At 38.5% G+C, this 17479-nt stretch overlaps 1 protein-coding gene across 11 annotated transcripts in view; it reads left to right on the top strand.

Moving 5' to 3' along the window:
• The window catches only part of TBC1D4 (TBC1 domain family member 4), a 105221-nt gene that overhangs the window by 77213 nt on the left and 10529 nt on the right, over nucleotides 1–17479 (top strand). For 4 of the 11 annotated variants that reach the window (XM_042456754.1, XM_042456756.1, XM_042456757.1 and 1 more), the window contains 6 exons: nucleotides 4124–4284; nucleotides 9293–9502; nucleotides 12073–12075; nucleotides 13284–13442; nucleotides 14966–15124; nucleotides 16716–16960. In XM_042456754.1, the coding sequence (XP_042312688.1) occupies nucleotides 4124–4284; nucleotides 9293–9502; nucleotides 12073–12075; nucleotides 13284–13442; nucleotides 14966–15124; nucleotides 16716–16960 (937 nt within the window). Of the gene's footprint in view, nucleotides 1–4123; nucleotides 4285–9292; nucleotides 9503–10005; nucleotides 10072–12072; nucleotides 12076–13283; nucleotides 13443–14965; nucleotides 15125–16715; nucleotides 16961–17479 lie in introns of those variants that run through there. The other 7 variants (XM_042456755.1, XM_042456764.1, XM_042456758.1 and 4 more) reach the window with 4 other exon arrangements.

Here is a 17479-nt window from a genome sequence, read left to right on the forward strand (position 1 = left end):
TATTTGGAGCGCTTGTGTTTTTATCAAGGCTACTACATGTGCAGGCATTGAGTTGGTCTAAATAAAGGAGGACTTTAGGTTCTTGGTTCTTGATACATGTAATAGCTATAACTGTCCTTTCAGAAAATGGCAAAGTGTGAAAAGAACCATGTGGCCTACTGTCCTATAATGTTCATCAGAAAAGCAGCCCAAGAACAGACTTACTCTGAAGACCACCAAACCTGGACAGGCTCATATGGGAAGATATAGGTCTAAGCCATATTTGATAGCATTTAATTGCTTGAGCATGTGTTCAGCCATTTTGAAGATTTCTCAGCTCGAAGGTTGGTTAGAAATGGTGTGTTCTTCAACTGCTAGAATTGTCTTCTGTTTTCTGCTGGAAATTCAGTGGAGCATCTGTAATAAGGGAGACACTTGTTCCCTTAATTGGTTGGTGTCTTCTTTCTTGGAGACACCAAGAAATGATACCGATATCAAAACTGATTGATACCATCGCCCCCCATCCCCCTCCTCTAGAGGAAGACTCATTTCTATCACTAATCTGTCCAAAATTTTAGTGTATTCATATTGGACAGTTTTAATTTTTTTGATGTTTAATCTTTTTTTAGGGGTTGATCACAGTTTTTATGATTGGGGGGAGAGTTCAGGTTTTTAATTTGTAATTTGTAATTATTTGATGTTTTATTTATACTGTTGAAATCCGCTTTGATTTCTTTGTGAAAAAGCGGAATACAAATTATTATTATTATTATTATTATTATTATTGAATCTGGGATCTTCATACATCTAAAGCATTACAGTAGTTCTACTTTTAATCTGTAGCCAGATTAGCAGTGGGGTAATGTCTAGCCCTGCTGTGATCAGCAATGGGGGGTAATGTGTATCATTGCTGTGGAGTGCTCAACATGAAGTATGGGTATTTTCCAACAACAAGTCTTTGGGGTGTGGTGGCTTAGTGGTTAGGACACCGATTCTGACAATTGTAAGGTCAGTAAATTGCCAGTTTGAAGCCCAGGTGCCATGTGATGGGGTGAGCTCCTGTCACTAGTCCCAATTTTTGTCAACCTACCAATTTGAAAGCATGCACATGCAAGTAGAGAAATAGATACCACTTCAGTTGGAAGGTAACAGGGTTCTGTACATTCATGCTGGGCACATGACTCTGGAGTAGTCTTTGACAATGCTGGCTCGTCGGCTTAGTAACTGAGATGAGCGCAGTCAGTTATGACTAAACATTCATGTCAACAAGTCTTTGCCAAATCTGCCATGTTTAAAAACAAAACAAAACAACCTCACCAAAAAAACCCAAACCTGCATTGTCAGTCGAGAGAAATAGATAGCTTTCTTTCATTCTCCAGACAATAGGGAACAAGATATAGTCAGCTCTTTACATTTACAGGGGTTAGGGGCCTAGGACCAATGCAAAAGTGGAAAAACCACAAATATGTCTAGTCCCCCCCTTGCCCCCCCCCCCCAACCATATTTAACATATACAAAAAGTATGATCTGCAGATTCAGTGGATGCCTTTGAGGCAGCGAGGTTCCTGTGCAAGACAGAATTGGGCTGTTGATGGGACTTGTCACCACCACTGCTGCTGCCCTACACCATTTTTAATAGGATTTACAAGCCTCATTTGCAGCCTCTCAGTCTCACAAGGCTTCCAGTCCCTATTAAAAATGGCATAGAGCAGCAGCAAAGGTGTCAGCAAATAATCCATGAATAATCAGAAATGCAAAAGTTAAACTCGCAAATATGGAGGGCCAACTGCAGTTCAAACATAATGCAAAAAAGTTGTTTTGGTAGTGGTAGATGCTGAACTGTAAAGAACAAACAGAAATATGGCTTTGTGTTCTACCTTTCTTGCTTGTGCTTCCTGCTTCTGCAGATCACAGACGTGTTGTTGTTCACTGTGGCCAGGATGAGGCAGTTCTAAAGAAAGAGTTACATGATTATTAAAAAAAAGGCTGATTTTGTTTGTAAGATTGCTTGCTTCTTCTTTTTTGGGGTCCACTTTATTATTAGTGCATCGGATTTAAACAAACAGAACAAACAGCTTTATTTATATACCACTTCATACTGAACTAGCAGTGTCTAAGTGGTTTAAAACTGTAAGCCAGCTGCCCCCAACAATCTGGGCACTCATTTTAGCAACCACAGAAGAATGCAAGCCTGAGTCAAGCTTGAGCCCTAGTTAGTACTGAACTTGCAACCTTATCGTTATGAGCGAGCGGCTGCAGTACAGGCGTTTAACCATTGCACCACCAGTGCTCCTCAAACTTTATAGCCGTCCCTTCCGATTTGTGGGGAATCCATTCCGGACTTGCTCCCCTGACGAATTGGGAAAATCTCCAATATTGGAGACCCATTGATTACAATAGGAGAGTGTTTTTGTCCTTGGCGCTGTGAGCACACCTTGGGCACACACACCATTATGTCTCTCCTAGCTTGCCGTCCACAAAAGACTGAGGGGTGCAAACGGCAAGACTGTGAATTGGGAAGGACGACTAATCATTAGGAGAGACCAGATGTTGAAGATATAAACAGATGTGACAAGTTAAAGGGGGCTCAGAAAGCCTTGGATTGGTTTCAGTGGTAGAAGATGAAGACTAGAGTAGTGGGTCATATTTCCCATCTATTACCCTTGTATCTGTTGTCTCCTTTTGTTTTGAAGCTTAGATTATAAACACCTCCATCTTCACCTACACATAAGTTACATTGAACAGCAGAAGTAAGCAGAAGGTATATGAGAATTTCCTGGCAGATTGCTCAATGATTTTCAGTAAATCATGAAAAGATCCAGAGCCAGATTATTTTAACAGTCGCAGCTATACAATGATCCCAAAACTCCAGGATACTAGAATTCCTGATCTATAGTAATTTATATGTAGATTTCTGTTTATATTTACATGCCATCCAAGGATAGGGCTTATATGGATGTAGCATGCAGCTGGCTCAGGCCCCATTTTGCATCTTGCTTTAGTTGGTGGATCTCAAGGGTGTAGTAAAACCAAAATAGCTTCTGTGAGCCTAGGTCTCTCCTTGACTGGAAAACCATATGCTGCCAGGTAAAACAGAGAATATTAGCTGTTGCTAGTGTATAAATATTGTAAATAAAATAAAAGGAAACCCTGTGGACTGATGCTAATAAGTTTTTTTTAAAGTTTCTTTAAAAGTTTCTCACAGAAGATGGCCAAGGAAATCTACAGGGAAATAGGACCATTCCTTTGCATTTCATCCTTTATGTATTTCCCATGTGCCCATTTTTAGTGGTAGTAGAAAAGGAAAAAAAAAACATTTCTTCGAGCAGTTGCTCTCCCTTATTGTCTGGCAGCTACTCACTATCATCTTTTTGTCTCTAATGTCATATTTAACTTGCATTCACTAATCTTTAAAAAACATTATACAGCAAGACCTGCAAAGGGAACAAATTACAACTCTTCCGCAGTGAATGCCTGATTCTTCTTTTGTTTACCTGCACACAAATGTTCCCTGAAATATTGATGCAGATAGAAAAGAAAAACACTTAATATATTACTTGGAGCTTCATCCCATGTGCCCATTGTAGCCTAATCTATCCATAAAACCTGACAGGACTGCTTCTTCAAATGAATGAAAGCTGAGAAAAATGTCTTTCCTTATTTATTCAGGATATAAAGTACATGAGGGACATTGAAACAGATTTGGGGAAATGAGACCTCATTTGGATAATGAAGATTGCATAATGTACAATCTCTTCCTGTAATTGTAATCCAGTGTTTGGTTTTGGGCATTGCTTGCTGCAGCTCTAAATTTGCAGTTGTTTCAGAATGGTACTATGGGATTCTGAATGATTCATGGCAGTCTTCTTGTGCACGCTTTTTCTTTCTCTGTATGTGTGGAATAATTCTTTAGCAAATATTGGAATTTGGGGAACATTTGAACCAAAGTGAAATTAAGGACCTTAATAGAGTAGTTGGGAAATCTTCAGTGTATGATGATTACATTGATATGATGTAATCCAGTGTGTGTTTTAAAGGCTGTTTTGCTGGCTTTGCATGGGTATTTCCTAGACTTTTATCAATACCAGTTTTAACAATTCCTAGCGACAGGCTGTTTTCTTTTTTCTCCTGGCCCTTCCTATAGTGATGGCGAAAGAAGAAAAAGGACCTCCTCTGTATGCAGTAATGAGTCCCTGAATGCTGGAGGAATCCCTCTTACTCCCCGCCGAATCTCCTGGCGGCAGAGAATCTTTCTAAGGGTTGCATCGCCTATGAAGAAATCCCCCTCAGCTATGCAACTTCAAGGTTTGTATGCATTTGGAGAGAGGGACCTATGTAAGGCAATTTGATTTCCTTCTCTCTTTTTAAGAGTAGCAGCTTCTATTTTGATTTTAAAGCAATGGGCACGGTTCTGTAAGGTTTATATATAATTTCTACTACTGAGATGTCTTACTTGGTACATATTTGGTAATCATGCTACCATTACTGCTGTCCTCTACTGCTGTTGGTGATTCATCAAACTAGGATTTGGTTCCTTCTCCTTGCAGACAGGCTATTGGAATTCAGTTACTCTGTTGAGTAGTAGTACTAACAAATCACAATCACTTTCTTTTCAAATAGGGTGTTGTTGTTGTTGTTGTTGTTGTTGTTATCGTTTATTTATATTTCACCATCGATATACATGGTGTGTGAGAAGTAAAACAATCAAAAACAGTGGATCCTGCCAAAGCATACAGTCTAAAATATAGGTATACACACGTACACACAGAGGAAAGGAGGGATATAAATGTATACAATACAAGGCAATATACAAAAGCAAATTATTCAGATAAAATAAAAAATACACTATAATATATTTAAAATATAACATGTAAAATATAAAATTCATAAAAATACAAAATTTTGCTGCTTAAAATAGTAATATAGTATTCATATTATTGGTATTGATCTTATGTAAAGCATTGTGGGTATCTTATGGGCTGAAAGGTAGGGGGAAATCCTTTAAATACTATAAAGCCATTTAAGCTAATGGTCATTGCCACATCTTGCAACAAAGAGTTCTGTGAATTAAGTATGTGTGGCATGACTACTAACTTCTGTCACCTGTCTTAAATCTCCCGTAAATCAACCCCATTGGTTAATAAAAACAACAACAACAACTTTGATTTCAGTTAGTGTCAAAGGTGCTACAGATATAATGCCCCTTCCAACAAAGGGTGGTACATCAGAACATATACAATAAAAACAAATTATAAACATCACACTATAAAATGTTAAAATAGTAAAATAATGTACTAATGTTCTAAAAACAAAAATAAACAAAATCATCCTCAGTTGCTACCCATCTCAGCCTTAGCCATGCTCAGCAACTTAATCCAGCAAATCAATGAGGAAGGTCTTCAACTCTTTATGAAAATGGATCAGATCCTCTTCCAGCCAGAGGCGCAAAGGAAGGCTGTTCCACAAATGCGGAACCAGATCCTGAAAGTCTTGCAGCCTTGAAAAAGCTATATTCATTGGTGGAAAAGCCAATAATCCATTGTCTGCAGATCTTAAATTTCTAGATGGTACATACCATGCTAGCTGAGCTGCCAAATATGGGAGAAGGTTAAAGCGCAGGACTTTCGGTTGAATACTGCTAGAGAAGGACAAAGAACAAGTTTGCTATCCCCTCTCCATACCAAGCTGCCTGTGTGGTCTGGGCCTCCATGCCTTTCAAATGCTGGAACAATTATGATTAGCCTTTATCTGTTGTTTCATTTTGAAAGGATTAAAGCTAAAAGTTGAACTTGATTCTAGAAGTACTGAACTTTGTCAAATTGTTGATTGATTCCCTTTAATTGGTTTTGCTCCCCAAGGAGACAGATAGCATAGAAGTGTGTGCACCAGGTCACTGGCCTGTCACAAACAGTGAAGAATAGTCAGGTGAAACTAACCCTACAACTTCTGGTTGACATTATTAAACAATTTCCTTTCCTTCTGGAAAGTGCTTGCCATGCACACTATTAGAGAAAATACTTTCTGACAATTAAAAATAAGTTGCAGTATCATCATATAGACCTAAGGCAAGGGGCATTGTAGTCAGTTACTGGATTATCATACTGAGTTGGGTATTTTACTAGCCACTGGGATTTAAGACCAATATATATACCCTTTTTATCTTATTGGGTTGCAAAGTACGCATTGGCTAACTCAATCCAAGAACTTAGAATATATCTGGTCTTCAGCTTTTTCAAATATTTTATATTATTGGGACTACACTGTGCTGACAGTATAAGAATAAGGCTGACATTCAGTGGTTTCCCAGACATAATTTGGCAAACGGTGTTTGACCTATAAATTTTCAAATGATTTCAGCTAAATTGCCTTCTTTTTGCATTCTTCTACATTCTTATGGGAAAATTTTGAGACCCCCTTCTGACATTGACTGCTTTACAGTTTTGCAATGTATTGATGGCTCAAATGGGTTGGTTCTGGATATGTTTCAGATCTGATTTAAACATTTATACCATGTGGTGGCTTAGTGATTAATTCTGATAATTGGAAGGTTGAAAGGTTGGCAGTTTAAGGCTAGTCCGAGCTTCTGCCAAACTAGCAGTTCGAAAGCAAGCAAATGCAAGTAGATAAATAGGTACTACTACAGCGGGAAGGTAACAGTGTTTTGTGCAGTCATGCTGGCCACATAATCATGGAGTCGTCTTTGGACAGTGCTGGCTCTTTGGCTTAGTAATGGAGATGAGCACCACCCCCTACACTCGGTTACAAATAGATATTCGTGTCAAGGGAAAACCTTCACCTTTTACTTTAGAGATAGGCAACACAAGGCCTGTAAGCTGCATGTTTCCTTGTCAGTTTTCACAGCTCATGCCACCTGTCCTTCTGCTGCACTGCTGAATTTTGGCAGCATTGTATAGCAAAACACCAAAGATACAGGGACAATCAAAGTAGAACAATATCAAGTTAATTAAGATTATCAAAGCCATAAGTGAAAGAAGCAAGCTTGAAATGTTTTAATAATAAAACCAGAGCATACAAATACAACAGTAAAAGATCAAAAGCATACAAAGGTTATAACCATTATTAATGTTGTAATAACCAGTGCTGTCTCTGAGAGATAATGATTAAAAAGTCTTTGCATTTAGTCATTATGTTTCAAATACCAGTCTGTTTCTGTGACATTGTTAAACCCATTGCAGTATATCATTAATGGCATCCTATTAAGGTTTTTTTTTTATTTTTGTATGCTTTTAATCTTTTAAAATTATATTTGTATGCTTTGATTTATTATTAAAGTATCTTAAGTCAACCCATTCCCTTGTGGGTTTTTAAATACATTTTAATTGGCTTTTTATGAATCTGCTTTGTTGGCTCCTAAATCTTCAGTATTTTGATTGTGTTACTGATAGATCTGGTTTTCTGCCCTTTTCTATATGTACTTTAGCATACAGGAATTTCCCTTTAGAGAGGATGCATGGGGATTAATTGCAAATTAGAAGTGCAATCCCACTGTATAAAACATATGTTCCCTTAATTAAAAGTCAATTTGTTTATGTGCAGAGTTGGAAGTGGTGCAAGTGTGATGGTCCACATCCACAGATGTTGCTTAAACCTGATTGAAATATAATGTCTGCCTGAAAAGGTCTAATTTTGTGCTAGTTCTGTAGCAGGATCTAAATTCTGTTGCTTTTTAGGCTTGATTTTGGGGGAGGTGAGTGAAACACTTTAAATATCTAACTGTGAGTAAAACATGCTTAAGATATAAATGAGAGAGTATTCATTTTCCCCCCAGTTCCCTACATTTTTCTAAGGGTATAGGAATAGAGATTGGAAAAGTTAGTTTGGGGAGTTAAAGCTTCCAGAATCCCCCATTCATTATTGAATTTTGGGAATTGTAGTATCTAGAAGATGTTGATAGTTATAGTCCTAAAACTAGTTGGAGGATTTTGAGAGTTGTAGTTCCAAAAGTAACTTTTCCAATTCCATCCATTATGGTTTTTTCTGCAGCTTATTCACATAATCATATTGACAGACACTACTACTAGTCTTTTGAGTACTCTAATAGCAGTTTTAGGTGCTAAATCTAATACAGTGGTACCTCGGGATACGAAATACCCAGGTTACGAAATTTTCGGGATACGAAAAAATCCCATAGGGAATCATTGTTCCGGGTTACGAATGTTTTTTCGGGTTACGAAAAAACTTTTGGTGCTTTTTTCGGCTTTTTCGCACGGAATCGTGGCTTTTCCCCATTAGCGCCTATGGCAATTCGGCTTACGAAGGCTTTTCGGGTTACGAAAGCGGCCGCGTTACGAATTAATTTCGTAACCCAAGGCACCACTGTATGACATTAGCAGTTTGGAGGTATTTATTCAAAGCAGCCTACAGTCCAGACAACAAAGGTTTAAACTGTTCAGAATCTTTTCAGCTTGCATATTTTAAAGGCAATTTATGATAAACAAAGGAACACAGACTTCTGCCACTTAGCTATCCAAAACATGCAGAATTGTCTTTCTGCATATAACTGGCTATGATTAAAGTTCCTTCATTAACATCCATTTTATTCAGACTCGAATGTGGTAGGTGGTACTGATTGTTAGAATGTCTGGAGCAAATTGGATGCCAATAGTTTGCTTACTGTTGTGTGGTGATTTGCTGGGTGAGACAGAAAAAAACCCCAAAGCGGAGATAATCAAGAGTCCAAGATAATAGCCAAGAATAGTTGTTCTGACAGTTTGGTGATGAGGTTGTAGTTGTTCCAGATGAATGTATGCTAGTGAGTATGGAGTCAGTGTGGTGTTTGAGCATTTGAGTTTTGGACTATGATTCTGGGAATCCCCAACCAGCCATGGAAATCTAATGGGTGGCCCTGAGCAAGTCACACTTTTTCAAACTAAGAGGAAGGCAATGACAAACCTCTTCTGAATAGATTTTGCCAAAAATCCTAGGATAGGGTCACCATAAGTCGGGGTTGACTTGAAGTCACATAATAAGATGCTAGTGGGTGCAAAGTCACAGCCGAAAAAGACTGCATATTTATTTCTTACATGTAGCTTCTATGTATGTGACACTTATACAGTGCAAGGAAGAAAAAAAACAATAACACAAACTTAGGTCTCTGTGCCTAGGGGCTTACAATCAACAGTTAGTATGAGACAGAAGCGATTAAGCATGCATATCAGCATATGCTTGTACTTTAGGTAATATGCAATAAAACATTGATCATGATGTTTGGGAGTTGAAGGACATTGTTGCCACTGTGGTATTTCTGTCAGGTGAAGTTTGATTAATCCATTGCTAACTGTTTTTTTTGCAGATGGATGTGATGGAAATGAATTGTTACCACTATCTCCGCTTGCACCATGTTTTGATGAAGACCCTCTCATTTCCATGTTGCAAAATGATGATAGCCAAGATAGGGCTGGGGAGAAAAAGAACTCTGAAGAGTTACAGAGTCTCTGGAGAAAAGCAATCCATCAGCAGATACTGCTTCTTCGGATGGAAAAGGAGAACCAGAAATTGGAAGGTTAGTGAAAGTTCAGGTAAAAAATTGAAGGGACTTCCCGGCTACCTTCCCAGTATTTACCTAATTAGTTCCTGATAGAATTTGAAACAGAATTGAATTAGCCAAACTGTCAGGTTTGAATTTCTTTTATTGACAGGCTTATACTGTGTCCTTTAATATAAATTCAGGGTAAAAACCATTTAAACATCCTGCCTCTAGGTGTGGCAACTTGTCTGAGTAGGTCCTGGGATCCTGTAGGACTTCACTGTGGTGAAAGCATATTTTATTTTCCGTTTTCCTAATCTCTGAAAAAATCTTGCCAAGAAAACCTTTTGATAGGTTTGCCTTAGGGTCTTAATAAGTCCGAAATGACTTGAATGCACACAACACATATAAAGAGGCAGTTCTTGTTGGAAGTAACACCCCCCATCCCACCCGTCCCATTTCCATGGCATTTCTTTCTCTTTTTGCAACATCCCCCCTCTGGCTAGATTGTGCTCATTCATTTCCTCTTCCTCACACAGTAGTTTTCAGCTGTGCTCCTCAGAAACCTTTCAGGAATTGGTAGATGAGAAGATCAGTATTGTCAGGTGAGTTTCCCTAAAGATAGTATGCCTGCCTTTGTTGATCTTTGCAGTCATTTGCACAGGTGAGGGATAGTCGGATGTATGTTTTACTTACACACACACACTCACACACTTCATGCAGGTTGATAGTTGGGCTCAGCTAGTCTGGCTACCTCACCACACAAATTGAGACTAGTCCTAAAACCTTCTTAACTGTGGAAAATGTTCTGCAAAGACAAAAACCCTATTGAGACATTCCAGTCTTCATGAAGTTGGACCTCTTTGAGGGGAGAATGAGGATGTCCTTGCAGGCTTTGTCACTTTCCCTTCAGCATTGGAGAGCAATAGGAAATGAGGAGAGGAGTGGAGCTTGCTAGCATGTTTCCCACTGTCCTTCTCATGACAATAGTCTGTGTGCCTAAATGTGGTTTCAGTGCCAGCAAAAGGTTTACTTAAGGGCAGGGACTCTGAACACTTCTGCCCTGGAAAATAGTTTTCAGATTCCTAGGGTTTGTAGTTTGGTCAGGGACCCTAGAGGAGCTCTCCAGCTAAGGATTCCAAATACCCCTTCCTGCACTACCAGTCCCAGGATTACATTGAGTGTTGTCATGGCAGTTAAGAGATATAATTGTGTGATGTGGAAAAGGTCACACATGAAACACCATACATGAAATGCAGATTATGCAGTTTAAAACACTATAAAATGTCCTGGTCAGCCTGTGCAACTCCAGTCTGGCTTAGTATCAGTGTGTGATGGTAAGGAAGTCTTAAAATCCCCCAGCTCTTTTTGTGGATTGGTGTGGGAGAATCCATTAGCTCCAACTGAGATTTTTATTTTCTCCCTCCCCCCCTCCCCCCTTCCATTTTGCACAGACTAGTTTGGACAATGCACAGTGGTCTCAATCCAAGTCATGGCCTAACCTGCTTACTAAATATGTACCTTATTTCTAATTAGTTTATGCACCCACCAGACTTGAGTAGTAAAGCTGGATCCTGCCCATATGCTAGAATCTTTTATATGTCTGAACCTAGTATGTTGTATAAAGAGCATTCAAGGGTTTCCCCCAGTGTTCAGGGAGTGTGTGTGTGAGTTGAGAGATATTCAAACCTATAGCCCGGTATCACCACCCTGTGATGATTGTCAACCAGAAAAACCTTTACCTTTTTATTATTCCTAGTGTATAAACTCATCATTAAATAAGATGCTTGGCCTGCACTGTGTGGATAAGCAATGTGTTTCATAGGATCTTAAGCCAATATTATGGCCTTTATACTTAATATTTTTTGCATGGTAATGATCAGTGGCCTTGAGGAAGGTAGTGCTGGATGAATAATTTTTTGGATGTGGGTGCTGGGGTGCACAGAATCCTGTGTAGGTAACTAATTTTGGCAAACCAAGAGTCTTCTTTAAATGAGTTCAAATTATGTTATGTAAGGGTGAGAATTGTTCAAACATGAATGTAGCCTTTGGGGTTTCATTTCATGTCTTTTTTTAATAGTTTGCTTAAACTACCTAGAAACTGCTTATGATTATCTATGTGATAACTGTGCAAGAAAAGTCCAGGAAAGCTGCAGTGGAAAAGTGTTGAAGTCACAGAATGAAATGGCTTGTGATCTTTTTGCATGAAATATGGCCAACACCCCACACCCAAATAGGAAATGGTTTTTATCTGCAATGAGAAGTGGTGAGGATTTTATTTGAGTGGAGATTTTAATCCATGGGTTCAGGTTTTTGACTTGCTTATCACTTAGCCTTTAATGTTGCATCATTAGATGACTGAGACAGTCATCTGTTGTAAACCTGCTCCTGGCTCCCATATCCACTAGGTTGGGAGGGGTGAAACTAGACGGCAGAGGAATTTACTTCTCCCTCTCCTTCTGCAGTTTTCATTTTCTTTAACATCCCATTCTACATATACCCTGTCCATCATCCATATATGAAGCTTCTTAACAAAATACTAATAAGAAAATGTACCATTCTTCCTAATGCTGCCGAGGAGGCTTGAATGATATTTTGTTTTATAGAAGGTAAGATGCATGGCAATATAATCTCCTATTTACCCATGTTTTCAGAATTAGCATCAGTGTAGCATCCAACACAATTCTTATTGTGCAATTAATTGCCTGTAGCTGAGTAATGACTTTTACAGAAGAACATTTGAGCACAGCTGCACTAGTGAGGATTTTAACTCTTGTGAACATTATCTGACATAGAGCTAAGTTAGAAAGCAAAGATTCTAATAAGGAGTTCAAGCATTTTACTTGGTCATGGTATGTTCTTGACATAGAGAAAGAGAAGGGGGAGGGGGGAGTAAGTCTGAGAGCTTTCTCTAACTTTACATCTGTTTGCCAAAAAACCATTACTCACAGTAAATTTGTATTTTGTTCGGAAGGCAAACTGTGGTTAGTCCTTTAGCCCTCCACCCCTTCAATAACAGTTGTTAAGATGGTGTTATATTATCCTTTCACAGTGTGTCATAGCGAGAAAGCTAGTTTTACCTCTGTAGGATTTATAGGTTTAGTGCCATTATCAATATTTTGATTGACTGGATGGATTTACATGGTACATCTATTTTTTATGTCTGAAATATATTCATAAGGTAATGGAATCAGATATGTTAAGAGTTAGGAATCCCAGTATTTGAATTACTGTAGACATGTGAAGATGCTCCATTAATACTGGGTTTGCCTTTGGAAGTTTGAGTTATGTTGTAGATGTGCCTTTTTGTCTTGAATGCATTTCAAAACCTATTATTTATATATCAGTGAAATATAATGATTATGCTCGAAGAAAGAAAAATGGATTACTTAAATCGTACATCAGTAGGTGTGAGTATATATATGGAAGCCAGATGATCTGTCCTTTGCACAACAGGGACAAACTGAAACTGAGCAGTTCTTCATCCCCTCCCCCAAAAAATGCAGATTGGTCCAGTTGTGGAGGATAGTATAGTACTAATTGGATCAGTGATCAGGACCAGCTTGTAACCATTCTTCAAAGCAGGGTATTGAACTGACTTAAGAACTTATTATGCACAGCAAGAGAGCAGTATTATAGGCATCTCCTTTCAGGCACACCTTTCCATCTTTAGCCCCATGGAATGCACAGGTAACATTATCTTCTGCGTGGCCTATATGTCTGAAGTCCAGTATACACAGCTGAAAATCTGTAATCTTAACTGTTGTTCTGTGGCTGGTAGTCTGAAGTGACGAATGCCTCATGTTCTCTCTTATAGCAAGCAGAGATGAGCTCCAATCCAGGAAAATTAAACTAGACTATGAGGAAATTGGAACTTGTCCAAAAGATGCAATCAATATGTGGGATAAGAAACTATTGAACTTCAGAGCCAAAATCAAATGTGACATGGAAGATATTCATGCTACTTTGAAAGATGGTAATTTTTGAGTGCTGTATACTTAGTGAATAGAAAGAAAATGCTGAGAATTATAGAGAGACCTTGAGCTAATCCACACTGCAGAAATAAAGCAGTTTGTCACCACTTTAACTGTCATGGAACCCTGGAATTTGTAGTTTGGTGAGGTAAGGTGCCTCACCAAACTACAAATCCAAGAATATTGTACTATAGTCATGGCAGATAAAGTGGTATTAAACTGCTTTGTTTTTTGCAATGTGGACACACGCCTTGCATCACATATCTTTCTTCACTTTGAAAAGTTCTGTATGTGGCAGGTTCTGTATGTTGACAGTAGGACTTGTTTTTTGAGAAAGAGGCTGCTAACAAATAGAGATACATAGCTAAACCTAGTAGATATGTAAATAATATTTTGAAAATAGATGATGAGAAAAGTCATCTTAGTAATAATAAATAAAATTTATTTATTTATTTCATTTAAATGCTGCCTTTCTCCCAGAAAGGGACCCAAGCGGCTTACATATAAAATATTTTTAAAAGTTTATGATAAATACCATGTTTCCACGAAAATAAGACACTGTGTTATATTTATTTTTCCTCAAGAAGACACACTATTGTTTATTTTTAGGGATGTCTTATTTTTATTAAGTATGGTACAACAACCTATATTTATTCAAATATAGTTAAATCGTCTTCTTCTGGAACATCATCATAACTCTCCAAACCTGGAATTCCATTCTGAATTTCTTGTGACTTCATTTCCTTTAGAACCATTGGCCCCAAACTTTCTGCTCCCTTCCTGCCACCTTCCATTCCACGCCGAGCCTATCACTATGTCTTATTTTCGGAGTATGGCTTATATTGTGCAAATGCTAGAAATCCTGCTACGACTTATTTTATGGGTATGTCTTATTTTCAGAAAAACAAGGTATTATAATCTTTTTTGTCACTTTTTACATTTTGGGATTTCTTTGTGAAGATTTCTTGAAGAGGTTTTTGTGCAAAATGCAGTGTGTTATGCTGTTTTTTTGGGGGGGGGGATCACACACACAAAAACCTTTGTGATCTTTTCCCCTCAGGGTCCCAAAATGTGAAAAAAATATTGAAAAAACGCACGCACAAAAAATCTTCTTGTAATCTTGCCCAGCAAGGAGAAAAGTGGCTCCCCCCCTTCTGTGTGGGAAGATTTACATCTCTAAAACCCAGTGATGGGAAAGAGTCATCTTGTCAGACTAAGATGGGTATAGCAAGCAAGAAGCAATCTCTCTAAAGCTCATAACATAAATCTTATTAATTTTGAGCCCAATTCATCCCCTGCCACACCCCTAACCATAGGGAGTGCAGCAGTATCCACTTTCTTGTCTCTTGACAATGTTCCAATTGATAATGCATTAAAGGTGCTCACGTATAATTATGACATGTTAGGATGCAAATAGTAGTAAATATAACAAACTTAAAAGATGTGACTGGATATATTTGAGTGCTGGATAATTATCTAATTTTTTGTATTTCTTTCTCTCCACTCCATTTCTTAATTTATTCAGGTGTACCAAAAAGTCGCCGGGGTGAAATCTGGCAATTTCTTGCTGTGCAGCATCGTATAAGACATCGTCTGCCAAATAAACAGCAACCCCCTGACATCTCTTACAAAGAACTTCTAAAACAATTGACAGCTCAGCAACATGCTATACTTGTAGATCTAGGTAACTTCTCTCATAGCTTATGGTGAGAACTAGGGTGCAACAGTGATTTCCTCTGCCTCTGGAAGAAACTAAAATCTTCATTTCATGCTGGGTTTCTGTAAAGTGCATGAGAAGTATTGGAAACATTACTTTTTTGAAGTTACTTTTTTAAACCACAGATCCCACAGCCAGTATATCTAACATAAAGAAGCAATGTTCTTTGTCATGGCCTCTGTGAATCACACAAATGGGTTTTTCTGCACCTGCGTAGAGCATATTAGGAACTTTCTAGAGCTATTACAAGCGGTTTGGCAATAGCCCTGCCCATTCTTCAACTGTCTTATTAGCTCTCTTCCCACCTAAACCCTAGGTTTCCTTGTGTCCGCTGCAGCAGCAGCAGCATCTGAGGAACTCTTCAGAGTTTCATTTTCCTGTCAAACTTTAAATTCTCTAAATGACAGAATCAATTTGTGTTTTGGTGGTAATTTCTTCACGCGTCTTCATTCTTCGTTCATATTTTAAGAGGAGTGCTGCCATTTCTGATGGGATCACAGATTTAAACGGCAGCTTGCCTTGCTATTGTGCTTGGCAAGGCCCATCATATGACTGAATCAAAGTTAACAGCTCTACTGTATGAGCTCAGTGTGTCTGAGGCTTTCAGGCAATTGGGAAATAATCTACTTTGGATTTATCGTCAGCTTCTTGTTCCCTGCCCTACTTCAATCCTTTTCAGTCACCCAGTTTGGTAGACCTCCACACAAAGAACAGTCTGATTTTATTTTTATTTTGGAGTCCTGTTTTGGACTTATCAAGGTCACAGAGACTCTCTGATTACATGTAACAGCCTTGCTCTGATCAGGCTAGCTGATGATGGTGTGATTTGTAGTTCAACACATCTCAGGGTCTCTGGTTTAGGGAAGACAGAGATGATATATGCAGTTCTCTATAGAAATTAAATGTCCCATGAATAATGAAGATGCATTCCTACTCCTTAGAAATTGTAAACATCCATTCTTCTGATTTCTGAAACCTATCTTAGTGCTATCTGCAAATGTAGCTTTTTGGGAAGCTACATTTGGTGCTTACTGCTGAATTTTATGAACCTGTTGTGCTGCCCATAGTATTGTGGCATATTTAAGGTAATCCCTTCATGGCTGTCTATTATTTTGTATCAGGACATTGCTTCTGGTGATGAGTATCCTGTTTTTCACTGGCAAAAGGAATGTTGTTTTGGTTGATTTTATTGTCCTGCACTTCAAGAGAATGTGCAACAAGGTAGGGAAAGGAGAGTATTCAGTCCCACGGAGGGAAATTTTCATTCTGTTATTATCCAGTGTTGGTTAGGAAGTGTAGTAACATTCTTTCTATTTGTACCAGGGTTATCCATGTTCAGTCATTCTCTTTGCCTGTGTCAGAAACTAGTTCAGTTGACTAGCTGCTCAAGTAGGATTGCACTGGTAATTTAACTACTTGGAAACAAAATGTACATAACTAGTTTTGACTGCCTAAAAAAAACATATATTACTGTTGCTGTTCTATGTAAATAGTGTGTGCAGTCCTCTTGTAAAAACCTGCTGGCGACTCATTTCTTCCCTTCTTGTTTTTATCCCAGGAAGGACCTTCCCAACACACCCCTACTTTACTGCTCAGTTAGGAGCAGGGCAGCTGTCTCTCTTCAACCTTCTGAAAGCATACTCCTTGCTGGACAAGGAAGTGGGCTACTGCCAGGGCATCAGCTTTGTGGCTGGGGTCCTGCTTCTCCACATGAGCGAAGAGCAAGCCTTTGAAATGCTCAAATTTCTTATGTATGACCTTGGCTTCCGGAAGCAGTACCGCCCTGACATGATGTCACTACAGGTAAGCCACAAAATAATTTCAGTTTGAAAACAGTGGTTTTTTAAGAGTTTAAGACAGTATTGCATAACATATTGGGTTGAATTTGGCTTGCCAGCTGGTTCTGTTTCATTTGTCCTCTCTCTCTCTCTCCCCCCCCCCCTCCCTCCCTCTCTCCACCGCCTTTCAAATGCCACCAGCCATATTTAGTACAACAGCCATCATATTGCCTTTATAATCTTCCTCAGAAATGTTTTGCTTTGGTTTTCTTCCCTCATTCTCCTCATCAGAGTAAGCAGTTATATTACAGTCAGCCGTCCATATCCATGGATTTTATTTTATTCACAGATTCGAGGATCCACAGATTGAAAATATTTTTTAAATATATACATTCTGCAAACCTTGATTTTGCCACTTTATATGAGGGACACCATTTTACTACACCACTGTATTCAATGCTGCCCTGAGTCCCAATTTTGAGGGAAGAGTGGGATAATAATAATAATAATAATAATAATAATAATAATAATAATAATAATAATA

Source organism: Sceloporus undulatus, chromosome 3 (assembly GCF_019175285.1).
Source record: "Sceloporus undulatus isolate JIND9_A2432 ecotype Alabama chromosome 3, SceUnd_v1.1, whole genome shotgun sequence".
In the NCBI taxonomy this organism is placed as follows: Eukaryota; Metazoa; Chordata; class Lepidosauria; order Squamata; family Phrynosomatidae; genus Sceloporus; species Sceloporus undulatus.